This window comes from Sapajus apella, unplaced genomic scaffold (assembly GCF_009761245.1).
Source record: "Sapajus apella isolate SASKATOON/1434 unplaced genomic scaffold, GSC_monkey_1.0 scaffold41, whole genome shotgun sequence".
In the NCBI taxonomy this organism is placed as follows: domain Eukaryota; kingdom Metazoa; phylum Chordata; class Mammalia; order Primates; family Cebidae; genus Sapajus; species Sapajus apella.
In genome coordinates, this window is record NW_022436981.1 from 19,067,666 (window position 1) to 19,083,490 (window position 15,825).

At 31.8% G+C, this 15,825-nt stretch overlaps 1 protein-coding gene across 1 annotated transcript in view; it reads right to left on the bottom strand.

Annotated features, from left to right (window-relative positions):
* The window catches only part of LOC116565901 (protein eyes shut homolog), a 774,713-nt gene that overhangs the window by 659,123 nt on the left and 99,765 nt on the right, over positions 1-15,825 (bottom strand). The window contains exon 6 of the mRNA XM_032299846.1: positions 4,491-4,636. Within this exon, the coding sequence (XP_032155737.1) occupies positions 4,491-4,636 (146 nt within the window). The remainder of the gene's footprint in view (positions 1-4,490; positions 4,637-15,825) is intronic.

Consider the following 15,825-nt stretch of genomic DNA (forward strand, 5'->3'; position numbering starts at 1 on the left):
CAAATACCAGGGATAATGTCTTTCTGCATTCATATTAAACAGTGCAAAAGAGTGACAGATCTCTGAATAAAAAAGATACTCAACTGCAAAACTGGTATAACTGAATTTTGTCTTGAAAAACTTACACATTGACTTGGCACATTGACATTTTCTTCTGTTAGATGAAATCAGTCCCATACATTATATGGAATTCATTATGACAGAAATAACATATATTTTTGCACATCTCAGTTGTGAAAGTGAATGTTAAATCTTGTCACATAAGAGAAATGTGGTTGAGCACAATTCAGCTGCCTGTTTAATGTAGCTCCTGCCTACATTAACAGAAAATGGAAATGGTAAATGTTATGTTAATAATGTTGCTGTCCTTGACAAAGAGAAGTGATTACTATTTATCTAAAACTAAATATAATCAAATACCAAATATTTGCTTAAGTGTTTTTTATGACTATAGACTTATAGCTATCAAACAAAAATAAACACTAAACCCTTTGTATTTAAATTATTGCAGATGTATAATATGCAATGAGAAATTTGAAATTATCTAGCCTAATATCTTTTCTCATTTAATCATCTTTATATTCTATTTTAATATACCTTATTAAACTAGAACTTAGCTGACAAATTGTAGCAGAGTACACTAAACTTTGATGGAGAGAAGAGATAAAATAGTAAGTAGAGTTGGGGAGTTTTCTCAGATGAACTGATAATTAAATCAGAATTTCTCAAAAACTATAATAAGTTCGGTGGATAAAATGGGTGCTATAGAAGAAAATAACAGAAGCCAAGAATCTAAGAAAAGATTCCTAGAGAAAGTTGCATCTGAGTTATGGTATGAGGATCAGTACTAGCAATAGGAGAGAAGGAATATTTTAGGCAGCAAAAACAGTATGATAATAATATCTTCTCACAATAACCCAAAATGTACAGTGGACCAATTGCCCATGTTTTACCAAACGATGCTGTTTTAAACATGTACATGTACTCAAAACAGATTGTTTTACCTCTTATGTAGTTTGGGCATTTGGCTAAAAAAAATTCAGAAGACAGCTTCATTATCTCAAGCAGACAATAATATAACTGATTATAGTCATATGTTTGTTATGTATATGAAACATATCCAAGAAAAAAATTTGCATTGCTTTGAAGCAAACATAATTATATTTTATTACTCTGAACTATTTAATTGTATATTCTTTCTAGATGGCACTGTTATCAAAGTTACTATTTCCAAGACTTCGGCATTTAAAAAAATATTTATACTTTCTAGTAGATATATAAATATTAAAATATATATAAATATAAATGTAGACATAACTACATGTATTCATATTTAAAATCCTTAAGCATAAATTCATAAACTTTTATCTATAGATTGTGTCTAGTTAAGAAGAGACTTCTTGCTAAATGAGTGACTATTTTAGAAAACATATAAATTTACTATTTGTATCTTTCCTAAATTTAAATCACTAATAATTAAATTAAAACTCAAGTTCATAAGCAAATATTCTTTAGGAAAGAAAGACATGATACTGCAAATATACTGATCAACCGATTTCTTTCTTTGCTAGGATAAAATGTAAACCTTTGATCATATGCCATCACTTGTGTACTTCCTGTATGTTAAATTCAGTCAAATCACTACATGTGTAAATTTGGACTCTATCTGTGATAGTGTTTAATTACTACTACCCTAGATAAATTATAGAATGGCTTTAAATAATCAACTTTACAAATGTTAGTTTATTATCTTTTTCCAATTCTAGATACCACAAATCTACATAAGAATAAGAACCATGTCAGCCTTGATCATCACAAAATCTCAACAGCTAATAGAATACAAAGCACAGAATAAAGAAGTATTGGGTTAATCAATGACACCCTGTGTACATATTGTTTAACGTGTTCTTCAAAAAAATGCTCTGATTTAGAGAATTAAGAATCATAAACTTTCCTGGTCAGAGTCTTGAAAAATATATATCCTTAATAACTTGGTTAAGTATATTCATAGGTATAAGCAAAACTAAATTTTTTTGAATAATACATTTGGTTACCAGATTTTAACACTTTTAATATTGTATTTAATGTTCTTTTCTCTTTCTTCTATGTCACTAACACCATTTCATTCAAATTTTACTTTGATGGAGCAAAACTAGAGTAGAAATAAAACTGGGATAGAAAGGAATGTGTATTTTGGTTCTGGCTCTGTCACTACCAGATGTATGATCTTGAAAAACATACAAAGGTATAATGTCCTTGTGTTTTAAAGTTCAAGGTTCTCTAAGTGAAACCTTGCAGTGCCATTACTTTCTTGAAATGGAATAACATAAATATGAACAGATTTAAACATCTCACAAAATAGTATACTTTAGGAATCTTGAAAATGTTTCCAGAGGAGGCAAGAAAAATAAATGTTTTAAGTGTATAAGAATAACAAAAAGTTTTATATGTTCATGTAAGAAAGAGAAGGTCAATTTGAATGTAAAAAGAGCATGTACCGAAAAACCAAAACATGTAACCCTCTTGAGGGGCATAACTTCTTTTTGAATGTCAAATCATATATCTTCCTTGGTTTGAAACCAAACTGTAACCCATATTTCATAATATTTTTTCTTCCTGTCTTCAAATGTAAATTCTGAAAGATACGCTTTTAATTTCTTACCTTCCACTTAACCTAAACACGGACATGTGAGCCAGTTTTGCTCAAGGAGATATTAGCAGGTTTTGATTGTTATTTTAAAAAGGTTCTCCTTATAGAAAGACTCAAATACATTGGCACCACTCTTCTCCCTTGACTCAAGTGTAGAAACAATGACTTAAGTCATCGCAGCAGCAATTCTGAATGCATGAGCCTATAATCATGAATTAAAGACTAAGAAAACCATAATCCCAGTCTGGTACTGTCAACTCACTGGACCAATACCAGTAGCTGTTTACCTACAGAATTTCTATTATGTAAGAAAAAATGAACCCTCGTTATTAAGGCCAATAATTAACTGAGTTTTTTTTTTTTTTTTTTTTTTTTACTTATAGCTGTACTAATATGCAAACATATATTAAAACATCTTCAATCATGTGCCACAGGTAATATCCTAGATAACATCATCTTAAAACAATGCGAAGTACCATATTTTGAAATGAAATTAGAGAAATTACCAAAAGAAAAATAGAGAACATGTTAATCTTTCAAATGTTAAGATACGTTTAAAATATCAGAGCAAGGTGTTATAACAACTTGACAAAAAGTGTTTCTCAGTCATGTTAGGCTCAGTGTGTTGTTTCTTATTTTAACACTATCAGCGGCAGTAACAAGAAGGTGAATAGTATTGCTAAGTGGATATGGTTCTACATTGATATCTCCATAATTTTGAAGATAATAGGCAATGTGAAACTTAGAAAGTATAACGTTTTATAGCAGAAATTTAATGTTTCTTTTGTATTATTTGTAATAGACTTTGTAGATAATGAAAATTTTTTAGGAAGTATCTAACTTAATCTGATAGTTTTTGTGTATATAAGATTTGTTATCAAGATAACCTCTGAAGCCATCAAGGTTTCTCAGGAAAGACACCTGCATATTTCTTTTTAAGGTCACATAATTTTCTCCTAGATTTTGATTACTTATTCTCTGGAAATACTTCTAGTTCTTTACCATTTTTGCTTGCCAATATAATTACCATTTGTCTAGTATTTTTTTAACCCCTGCTGGCAGAGAACCTAATATTAGATGTATTTAACTACTTATCACTCAAGACAGAAATCCATATGATTTTAGTGCTGCACAAATCAGATGTTAATAAACTGGATTTGAGATTTAAATATATTATTTTAATCTCTGTGGGAATTGTGTGAAAAAATATGAAACAAAATAACACAGAAACTATATTACTGTTAGACCCATATTAATACTAATATGCCAAAACTAAAACAATGTAGCTTTTGGTATTTTGTAAATGCAATTTCTCACCAGAAATTTAGAAGCCTAATGCCTCTACCTTCTTTAAGTTCCTAGATGACTTTTGCCTTTATGTTGAATTAAAATTTATATTGTTAAATAATTGATATTGACAGCTAATGCCAATCTTTCTTTGCTTACATTTTAAATTCACAAGGGCTCTCTTTTTTATGTAGATGTTTTAAATGCTAAATGTATTTTAGAAGTGACAGTGTATAACCTATAATAATGTTATTTCTATTAGGTTATCCATACGGAAATACTTTTACCTATAACATAGCCATGCAAACATACTAAAGCTATAAAAAAGATAAAAATGTAAGATAACTTAAAATCTAATCTCAGAATGTAATAAATTGAACGTGAAATACATAATTTTAGTTATTAATTTATTTTACAAGAGACAAAGTATCTCTTGGCATTTTTTCACCTGTTTGCATCTGGCAAGTTATTTCAGGTTGGAGTATAAATATGAGGTTGCCATTTGCTTACAGACAGCAATATGTTGCTGCACATGTGGCAGATATGGGTTTACCTGTATAACCAGGGGCACAGAGGCAGTTGTATCCATCAGTTCTATAGACACAATTTTCTCCATCTAGACAAGGTGATGTTTTACATTCATTTACATCAAGTTCACAGAATGGTCCATAGTACCCAGGTTCACAATTACATAAAAATCTGGAGAAAAGTAGAAAAATAAGAAATAGCTATGTAACAATGATAATCATTGATTATATATGATTCATATTTATATTATAAATTGAAGAAATTTGACTTAATTGAAATTATATATTTCATTTTTTCTTTGAAAAAATATAGCAATTCCCCTTTCAAAATTTTGTTCTGCTCAAATGTTGTGCGTGAAATTTTGAAAAAGAATGTGTGAGATCATACAATATATATGGTAGAGCAGGTCATATATGGTAGAGCAGGAAGGTGAATTCAGGCAGTCTGACTCTTAACAATTTAAAACCCAATTATTGATTTTGACTTAAATATGCTCTAGAAGTCCTTTCTGAGTGTCTTATCAGATAATAAAAGTAAAATTCCATTACCTGATATTAAATGAAAAAAAAAAAAAAAAGAAAAAGGATGTGTTGGGTAATTACCATAACCTAATAAATACTAATATCAAAATATAGAAACAATTTCCAAAAGAGAAATTAAACTGATAGAAATTGTATACTTAGCAAAAATATCTCTTCATAGATTTTCCTTTTAGAAGTCTAGATAAAGAAGCTTCAGCAACTTTTCTTAAAATGTTTTTGAGCCAGGTTTTTATTTAGATTTTCTGAGGAAACTCTTCCTAATTAACATCATTCATCATTTTATGACCACAGAAGTCTAACATCCCCCATGCTCCTCTTTTACTTCTTCAACCCATATTAATTGTCCAACATTAGTCATGTACCCATATTCAAGTGTAAATGAAACTTGAGCTTGCTTTTCAAAGTCTCAGGAACAGGATAGAAATACAGACATGTAAACATTACAGTAAATACATGTCAATAGAGACAGGCTTTGTGAAAGCACTTACTTAGTATCAATAAAGAAAGTGGGGTAAGTGTTTTAAAATTCCGTATATGAGTGAAAACATGTAGTATTTGTCTTTCTGTGCCAGGTATATTGAATTTATAATAATGTCTTTCAGGTTCATGTATGTCACTACAAATAACAGGACCTCATTCTTTTTTTATGGCTGAAGAGTATTTCATTGTTTATATATAGCACATATTTTTTTTTCATTCATCCCTTAAGTAAAATAAACCAGGCAGTAGAGGAGAGGAGATAGGAAAGGTTGATTGATGGGTACAAAGAAAGTTACAATTAAAAAGAAAGAGTAAATTTGGCGTCCTATTGAACAGTACAATGACTATAGTAAACAATAAGATATTGTGTATTCAAAGTAGCTAGAAAAGAAAATTTTGAGTGTTTACACCACTCAAAAATTAGAGTATGCTAATTATCCTGATTTGTTCACTACAAACGAATGAACAAATGTACTGTAATATATTATATAGCATAATGATACAATGTATTTAGGTATCAAAACAACACAATAAAATAACATATTACATTATTTATAAATTAAAAATAAAATTAATAGAGTAAGGATTCTTTGTATCAGTTGGGCACAAGGCATTAAAATTTGATGTGCAATGGCATACTGGGTAAACAAAAACAGTATTTCCTAAGAGCTCTTCATGTGACTAGGGAATTGACTATAATCATTTTTTTAGAATAGCACTAATCCAATTACTAACTTTTTGAATTTTTGTTCAAATAGTTAGACTTTTTTCCTTCATCTTATCCATTTTGTGAGTATCTCCCCATCTAGTGAGAAGTAATATAATCAATCTATTAAATGCTTTACTAAAATCAAGCAATGTTAGTTGGTAAGACCATCTTTGATTGCTATTTTGTGTTCTCACTGAATTAATGACGATTCCAAGGAATAACAGAATAGACAGGAAATGAACACAGGATTAATAGAAGTAGCAGTGAAAAGAATCTTAAGAAATAATTTTTTTCATATTGACAAATTTTAAAATGTTGTATTACTATAAAAACGACTTTCAACTTAACGTATTTCATGTACACATGGCAGTTCTATTACATGTGTAGAAGCTTCAGAATCTACTTTCTAGTTTGAAATATTGAATACTAGAAAATTATTTTGGGATATTTTGCTTTTTCAGTGATTTATGATAATTACCAGATTGTTTCAAATTTTTCTAAATAATAGTTTACTCATTTAATTTATAGAATTCTCTCATTTTGAAAATCAGAAAAATCTTAACATGCCTTGTCTTTTGCCACCCAAAGTTTGTTTTCTATTAATGCAAATGATTCTTTAGTGGCTTCATGATCAGTCAGCACCCAAGCGCCCTAAAATCTGGAAATCTGAACCAACTTAAAACAGGAGATGCTCTTCATTAGTGATTCTTGTTTGAGTCCATTTTCTCCATGCTATTTGCCAAATGGCGCTTTTCTAACACCTTTGTTCTTCATTTACTAGTTGACATTCTACTTTTAGAAACATTTTCTTCATTTATTCATTTTTTATTCAACTATTTTGTATCACTATGGACTCATGGATTTTTATTTTCTCAATGGATCAAATATATAATGATTGTCATTTGTTTTAATGTTAATTTGTCTGAGATTTGGCTAAGGGAACCTCTTAATCTGGCTTCTCTTTTCTTTTGACACATCTTCACCATTCTTGGAACATTCCCACTTTGGAGCACAAGATGTTCCAAGTCTATCTTAATACATTCTCTGTCCTACATCTGGCATCAGCCACTTTTTTGCAGGTGGCCTTGTTTCTTTAAGTGAAGGATATTACTTAGAAATTAAATCACTGATATGTACATCACCATATATATGTATAAATATAGTTATATGTATGGATACATGGTCATATATATGTACACATATAGTTGTATGTATATAACTGTGTTTTTGTATACATAGTCTCCTTCTGTAATTTTGTGCATGTTTGTGTATGTGTGTGTTGGAAACACATACAAATGACTGCATGAGATCCTACCAAACACTCCAATCATAATTTAACACAATAGGGTTCATTTTAATCCAGTCTATTTCTTTATCTGAAATTCCTTTTCTAAATAGTGAGAAACCTGACTTTCATTATCTTAAACATACTTACTTGTTTCATAAGCTAATGTGAAATTTTTGTGAACTGTCTTTTTGTCATAATGAAGATGTAGGTTTTGTTGGGTGTTAATTTTTCTTTGTCTGTATAGTTATCTTAAAGATACATGAAGAGATTCGGATTTTCTCACCCACCCAGAATTCCTGTTTTTTCAATTATAATTTCCTTTTGAATTTTTCTTTTTGAACCCTTGATAATTTTTAGTAAATGTTATATTCATTTTTTTGCTTCCATGTCCATCTTTCAAATGTATTTGCCCTTATTTAAAATAAGGCTTCCCAAAAATTTCCTGTAACTTGTTTATGAATCTCAAATACATAACTTACCCTTCTGATTTTGAAAGTGATGTCACACAGTAAATACACATACATAAACTATCTCAGGTCTTATGGAGGTTTATTTTTCTGAAGTTTTTGGGATACAGATAACTATGTGAAGAATTATTTTTAATGATATGAATCATAATAATCCTTTCTTCCAGGAATGCTTCGCTTCTACTTCAATAACCTTTGTTTCCTTTTTGCTTTCAATCAAGCCCATTATTAAGTTTTCTCACTTTCTAAACTACTCCTGAAATCTGAAGTTTTCAACATTGCAAAAATATGCTTTACTTTTACATAAAATTCATTCCAAGCATTATTAAATTTCAAGAATCTGTTGAACCACAGATGCTTGATCAACTGGAATGTTGGCGTCCCTGCTATAACAACGATGCCAAAAGGCCCTGGGATTCTAGAGTCCATTTGGAAGTTTTCTGAATGGCATCTAAAATTTTGTAGAGATGAAAAGGAAAAAAAAAAAAAAAAAAAAAAGACCCACTATTAGCAGCCGCCCTGCTGAAACAAATTGTTTACAGAAAATATTCAACTTATATTTCTTATTTTCCACCATGCTAAACAATATGAAGGCAAATGTGTGTGAAAATAATATTTTACTCTAGAACACAGCATCTACCTTTAATCCTTGAGTCTCCCCTTTCCCAGAAGAATTTAAATGTTTTTATTTTCTCTTTCTCCTTTCCTCCCTCAACCTGCCACTTCTTGCCCCCCGCTCTCTTCCTGCTGCCTGTCTCTAATAAGAAAGGCAAGCACAAAGCTGAGCATTCAGGACTTTTTTACTCTGTACTTAACATTGGTCCTTTAAAACATTAAAAAAAATAAAAGTACATAGAGTATGTCTGAAAGTATCTTCACCAAATTTTCCCTCCTATTGACCTCTGGCTATACTATGAAATTTGTTCACCTTTGGTATAATTTTCCTTTCAGTACTGCTCAAGATCCCTTTATGCTGACCACCTCTAATGAGGCTAGAGAAAAATTAAAAGTGAACCTTAATTTTAGTAATGTCTTAAGTGATCTAGTCAAATATATAGCAAGTATTGGGTTTTATATTAAAGGCCCCTAAAACATATCTTCCTTTGATAAAACTCAATCTTAATAGCTTTTAAAATATACATATGTAGTAATAGCTTCCATCTTGACAGAACAATTAAGACCATGAAATACCTATTTTGATGAAATATAAATATCTCATTTAAATGAAAATCTTTGACTTCAAAAGTTCTAGCAGAATTAAACTTACATTGTCAAAGTATTGAAATTAAAATTAATATTATTTTTGATAGTGGCCTAAAATTTTTCAAGTAAATGTTCAAGATACTTTTTCAATCACTAAGATGCACTTTAACAGTGACTTCTGAAGAAAATTCAACATATTAAAATAGAGATAAGGAAGAGTAACTATAATTTGCATAAAATGATATTGCCAAAATACAAAAAGATGGAAAAATGAAAGGTAATCACAAGAATTTATAGCCCCCAAATTAGCCATCCTTACATTTTATTTACTTTATTGTTTTATAGTTTTTCTTTTATTCCAAAATGAGAGAGGAATTAATAAGTAGTTGCATTGTTTTTATGCTTCTGAAGAATTTTAAAATATAATTATTAAATAGATTCAATGGTATTACAAAATCCAAATATAGCATAGAATTTTTTACATGAGAGTTTTGATTTAAAAATGTATTTGCAATATTAGATCATACTTCTTTCAGCAGATATTTTTTAAAAGTTTATATTCAAAAGAAGAAAATAAAACTATATTAAAAAGTGTCACTGGTGAAACTTTCTGATAAGGACTTTTCAGCCTATGCTATAAAGCAATTCAAATCTTGAAAGAATTTATAATATATTTTAAAGCATTTCTACTTTTTTCTTGAGATATTATACCAGCATTCATGAACCACAGTTCTTTACAATTAATGACAGTTATTTAGGACATGAATAATCTATTTCATATTTGCAACATGTCATTATTATGTTATATATAAATATATGTATACATTATTATACTTGCAATATGTCTTCATATGTTTTTATTATAATTGCATGCAGCATAAATTTCATTTGAAATTGTGGTGTTATAGTAAAATCTCTGGTACAATTAACATTATTTGGATCGATGACTGTTTCTAGGCAACAATTACAGAAGAGTATACAGATATTTTTCTTTTGGTTAAATGCATATCAACCAATCACTTTTAAATTTGTAACAGTGAAGAATTACTAAACTCATGAATATCATAAACTAAATGATCACAATATGCTTGTTAATAATGATCTGGCTATGATAATCACATCAGCCAAGTACCTGTAAAATTTTCTTCTCATATTTTCCTTCAATGGACTAGCCACTGTTACTGTAATTATTCTGGTTAATTCTATTTAGTAGTAAATTTTCAATAGATGGATACTATTGAGAGTGACCTAAGTGAACTAGTGGCAATGACTTGAAAAGACATTAGTTGTACTGGATAATATATGCTATCAATTGTCAGAAAAAATGTCAATTCCAGTGTTCACTTTTGCAATGGATTTGTATATTTTGGGGCTGTCATTGGTGTGCCATTATATCTCAGCAAACTTATCTTTAAATCATGTTATTAGAGGTAAGTCTTAATTGTTGCAGGCCACAGTTTCAATAACCATAAGAGAGAATAGATTAAAAACATGAATGCAACCATGAGGCATATATGTAGTAACTACTGTTTTTAATATGTTTTTGTGTTTATGTGTCTACAGTTTAATTTACTTTGTACTAACTATAAAATTTTTGGTTTTGAGTTGGTAGATCACTTACAATATTTTTAATGAGTACTTTATCAACAGATGAAAACTGTTTTATAAAATAAAACTTTCTTCAAGAAGAGATAAGAATCAGATGTGACTGCCTCATTTTCAGCAGCTTATTGATTTTTAATCTTTGAAAGATTTTAATTCATTGAAAATGGCTTTTATTTTAATAATTTACACCAGGTAATTTTCTAGGAATAAAATAATCAACACCTGTATGCCCATCACCCATATTTAACTCATCTTAGTATTTCATGTGGCTGAAAATTTCTTAAGGAAAACACACAAAACATATTTGATCTTTCATATATATATATATATATATATATAATACATATATCTGAGATCTGTCATAATATGTATGCACACACATATATATATTTCATACACATATATATGTATGAAACTCCTGTGCATTCATTCAATTAATTATCTTCCATTCCTCTCTACCAGGAGAAAATCACTACCCTTAAGAGGGGAGCATCACACACCCACACACCAGGGTCCGTTGAGGTGTGGCTAGTGGGAGGGAGGGACAGTGAGAGGGAGGGAAAGTGGGAGGGAGGGTGGGGAGGGATAACGTGGGGAGAAATTGCAGGTACAGGTGATGGGGGGATGGAGGCAGCAAACCACGTTGCCATGAATGTACCTATGTATCAATCCTGCATAAGCTGCACATGTACCCCAGAACCTAAAGTACAATAAAAAAAAGATGGTATGTATTTTTCAAAATATGTTGTAATACTTCACTAAATATGAGTTAACATATCATATTATTCGGAGACTTATTTTTTTACTCAATCATACATTTTAATATTTAAGTGATATACATTTCTATAATTTATTCACAGTAAGTAATGTATAGTTGCTTATGATTATGTCACACTGTATTTGTTTTGATTGTTTTCTAATGTTTACCAATATAAAGATATTGCATACCTTGTTCATACATCCTTATAAACATATAGGCAAGATTTTCTCTAGGGCATGAAAACATTAACATTTAAAAACACTTTTTCGAAAATAGCTCTTCACCTTTCCATGAGCAGTGTATAAAATTTTCCTTGGAAACATATTTAAAAATCTCACTTTATTTCAGGTTTCCTTACTTTGCTTGCTGTTCACTTATTTTTCCTCTCCCTTAAGTTACTTGTTCATATTGTTTCTCTATTTTTCTTATATCCTCTTAAGCTTATACCAAGCCAATACTTAGTGGACAGTTTTCGAAGGCTTCTACACAGTTACCTCAAATACAGGTCAGAGGAAATCTCCTATGGCCCCAAATGCCCGACTGCAGTCTGAAAAGATGAAAGGCTATGGGGTTGACTGCAGTTTTTCCTTTAGTTCTTTGCCACTCTTCTTCCTGGCCAGGACTTCAAACATGGACAGAGAATGGGTTTTGTTTGTTGGCTTTGTTTTGCTTTGTGTTGTGTTGTTTGCCCCATACTTTAAAGCTTGCCCATAATTCCTTTTTTTTTGGACAGTGATCTAGAAGTAAAAGTGGAAGGGTGCTACTACTTTAAAGCCTATGACTGAAGAGCCTTTGCATGTTTCTGCTAGTCTCTTGAAACTCTGACACTCCTTGAGAAGAACATGCTAGTCCAAAGAGGATGAGAGACATTAGGAGAGCCATTACAGTTGACACAGGGAGAGACCCACAAAAACGCTCCACATCACATCTGTGTTGCAGAGAAACAGAGATGAATCCATCCCATATTAGTCAAATTACAGAATAACACAGATATGGAAGATGTGAAATAATAATAAATGATTGTTATTTTTAACCATTGTTTTCAGTTTCTTTTCAAAGTGACAACAGCCAAACCAACACAATTTATATTATAAATGTCAAGGAGTTTAGATCTACTGTAGACCCAAGACAGTTATACCTAAAGAACTTGGCTCTAAATTTACTTTAATTTCCCTTAATAATAGAGGCAATATCTCTCCTATGTCTTAGGGAACTTGTTCACTTTATAAAAACCTTCCTTGGCCGGGTGCGGTGGGTCATGCCTGTAATCCAAGCACTTTGGAAGGCTGAGGCAGGCAGATCACCTGAGGTTGGTTGGGAGTTTGTGACCAGGCTGACCAAAATGGAGAAACCTATCTCTACTAAAGATACAAAATTAGCTGGGCATGGCGGTGAATGCCTGTAATCCCAGCTACTCGGGAGGCTGAGGCAGGAGAACCGCTTGAACCAAGGAGGCGGTGTGGTGAGCTTAGATGACGCCATTGCACTCCAGCCTGGGCCACAAGAGCAAAATTCTATCTAAAACCAAACCATACCAAACCAAACCAAAACAAAAAACCCTCTAACATCAGCTGGAAGAGTTGTCTTATGACCTGCCAGTTTTTTCGTTTTTGCTTATTTTTTTGAAGTGCATTCCCCAACATTTCTCATTGGTTCCAGTCCATAAAAAGAATTAGCTTTCACCATTGCTGATGACGGAAAAAAAAAAAAAAGAGGAAAAGAAAAACACTCTGTCAGCAGATAGCCTATACATTGAAAGAGATATAACCCCATGAATCCATATTGTCACAAACCTGAAGAATATGTGTCAAATTAAATCTACACTAGTCAGACAAAAGTAGAATACATGTGACTTGTGTAAGTTGAATTTTTTGATGGGGTAAAGAGAGAAGACTTAAAAAGTTGATATGAGTATCTGGGTACAGTGTTAACTAGGCTGTTTAAAGACAAAGCTTAAGTTAATAATGTAGAAATTTCAGAGGTTTCGTGGTATATATTAGAGGTAACAATTTATAGACTCTGTTATGGAAATGTTTGAATATACCTATTATGTATGAATTATCATTTACCCCTAATTTCTAATCTCAGGGAGTATAGGGAGGCCCTTCCAATCTCCTAGGAAGAAATTCCATTTACCCCAGAGAGTCCTGCATTTACCAAAGATTAAAACTGAGTTGGTGAGGGAGCACTGGTGTTCTTCATGAGCTCTGTGATGGCAGTCTTTTATAGCCTGGAGATGACAGTGCTGGATGTTGCCATAGAAATAGGTTTCATGATAATAATTAAAATAGATCTAAGAATACATAAAGACTGGTGGATATGATTGACAATCAGATGCAAAATGAGCAAATAAGCATATAAATCAGAGAAACAGAGTGGATATCATTGGACTGATTCAAAGATATTTATGACAGAGGCTAAGTGATGGTGGTTTTAGAAATGAAATAGATTAACAGTTTATTTATGGTCCTGACTCAGGTATATAGAACAAAATGTATACTCTGGAGGACAGAGACACAATTCAATTTGATTCTCCACCTCTTACACAATTCCAAGACCTAAGTTATGTCACAGACTCAGTCACTCAAAGGAAGGTTAGGATTTGCTCTCTGAAGAGAAATCTCTAATGTAGTCAGATGTATCTTTCTGAAGGCTTCCTCAGGTGTATCTGAAGCTATTTACCAGAATGACTGTTTACTGGTGAAAGAAAGATATTTAGACCTTTTGGGAGTTACTGAATACTGCTTCTGAAAGTATACTTATGTTTGAAATGCCACTGATCCACTAGTACAAATACAAGATTATTGAGGTCTGTTCAGATGAAACCACAAATACATCTTCTCTTTTTTTTCACCTATTGTTCTTTAATATACAGAGCAGTTGACATATTTAGTAACAGACACAATTTTAATGGAGTAAGAGCTATTATGGAGGAAAATCCAATTGGAAGATCTTGCCATGTGCCTTTAGACCTATCAAGATTTTAAACTGATGGCAAATCTGTATTCCCATGGTATTTGCAGTGATTGGTATTCCCTTGAAAGAACTGAAAGCTCTTGCCTATGCCTATGTCCTGAATGGTATTGCCTAGGTTTTCTTCCAGGGTTTTTATGGTGTTAGATCTCATGTTTAAATCTTTGATCCATCTGGAGTTAATTTTTGTGTAAGGTGAAAGAAAGGGGTCCTGGTTCAGCTTTTGGCACACATGGCTAGCCAGTTTTCCCAACACTGCTTATTAAACAGGGAATCCTTTCCCCACTGCTTGTTTTTGTCAGGTTTGTCACAGATCAGATGATTGTAGATGCGCGGCATTACTTCTAAGACCTCTGTTCTGTTCCACTGATCTATATCTCTATTTTGGTACCAGTACCATGCTGTTTTGATTACTATAGCCTTGTAGTATAGTTTGAAGTCAGGCAGCGTGATGCCTCCAGCTTTGTTCTTTCTGCTTAGGATTGTCTCAGATACGTGGTCTCTTTTTTGGTTCCATGTGAAGTTTAAGGTGGTTTTTTCCAGTTCTGTGAAGAAGGTCAATGGTAGCTTGATAGGGATAGCACTGAATCCATAAATTACTTTGGGCACTGTGGCCATTTTCATGATACTGATTCTTCTTAACCATAAGCATGGAATGTTTTTCCATCTGTTTGTGTCCTCTCTTATTTCCTTGAGCAGTGGTTTGTAGTTCTCCTTGAAGAGGTCCTTCACATCCTTTGTTAGTTGTATTCCTAGGTATTTTATTCTGTTTGTGGCAATTGTGAATGGGAGTTCACTCATGATTTGGCTCTGTGTTTGTCTATAATTGATTTATAGGAATGCTTGTGATTTTTGACTACTGATTTCGTATCCTGAGGCTTTGTTGAATTTGCTTATCATCTTAAGGAGATTTGGGGCTGAGATGATGGGGTCTTCTAAATATACAATCATGTTGTCTGCAAATAGAGACAATTTGACTTCCTCTTTTCATAATTGAATACCCTTTATTTCTTTTTTCCTGCCTGATTGCTCTGGCTATAATTTCCAGTACTATGTTGACTAGGAATGGTGAGAGAGGACACCCTTGCATAGGACCAGTTTTCAAAGGGAATGCTTCCAGTTTTTGCTCATTCAGTGTGATATTGGCTGTGGAGGCATAGGTAAGGACTTCATGACTAAAACACCAAAAGCATAGGCAGCAAAAGACAAAATAGACAAATGGGATCTAATTAAACTTAAGAGCTTCTGCACAGCAAAAGAAACAATCATTAGAGTGAACTGGCAACCCACAGAATGGGAAATTTTTGCAAGCTACCCATCTGACAAATGGCTA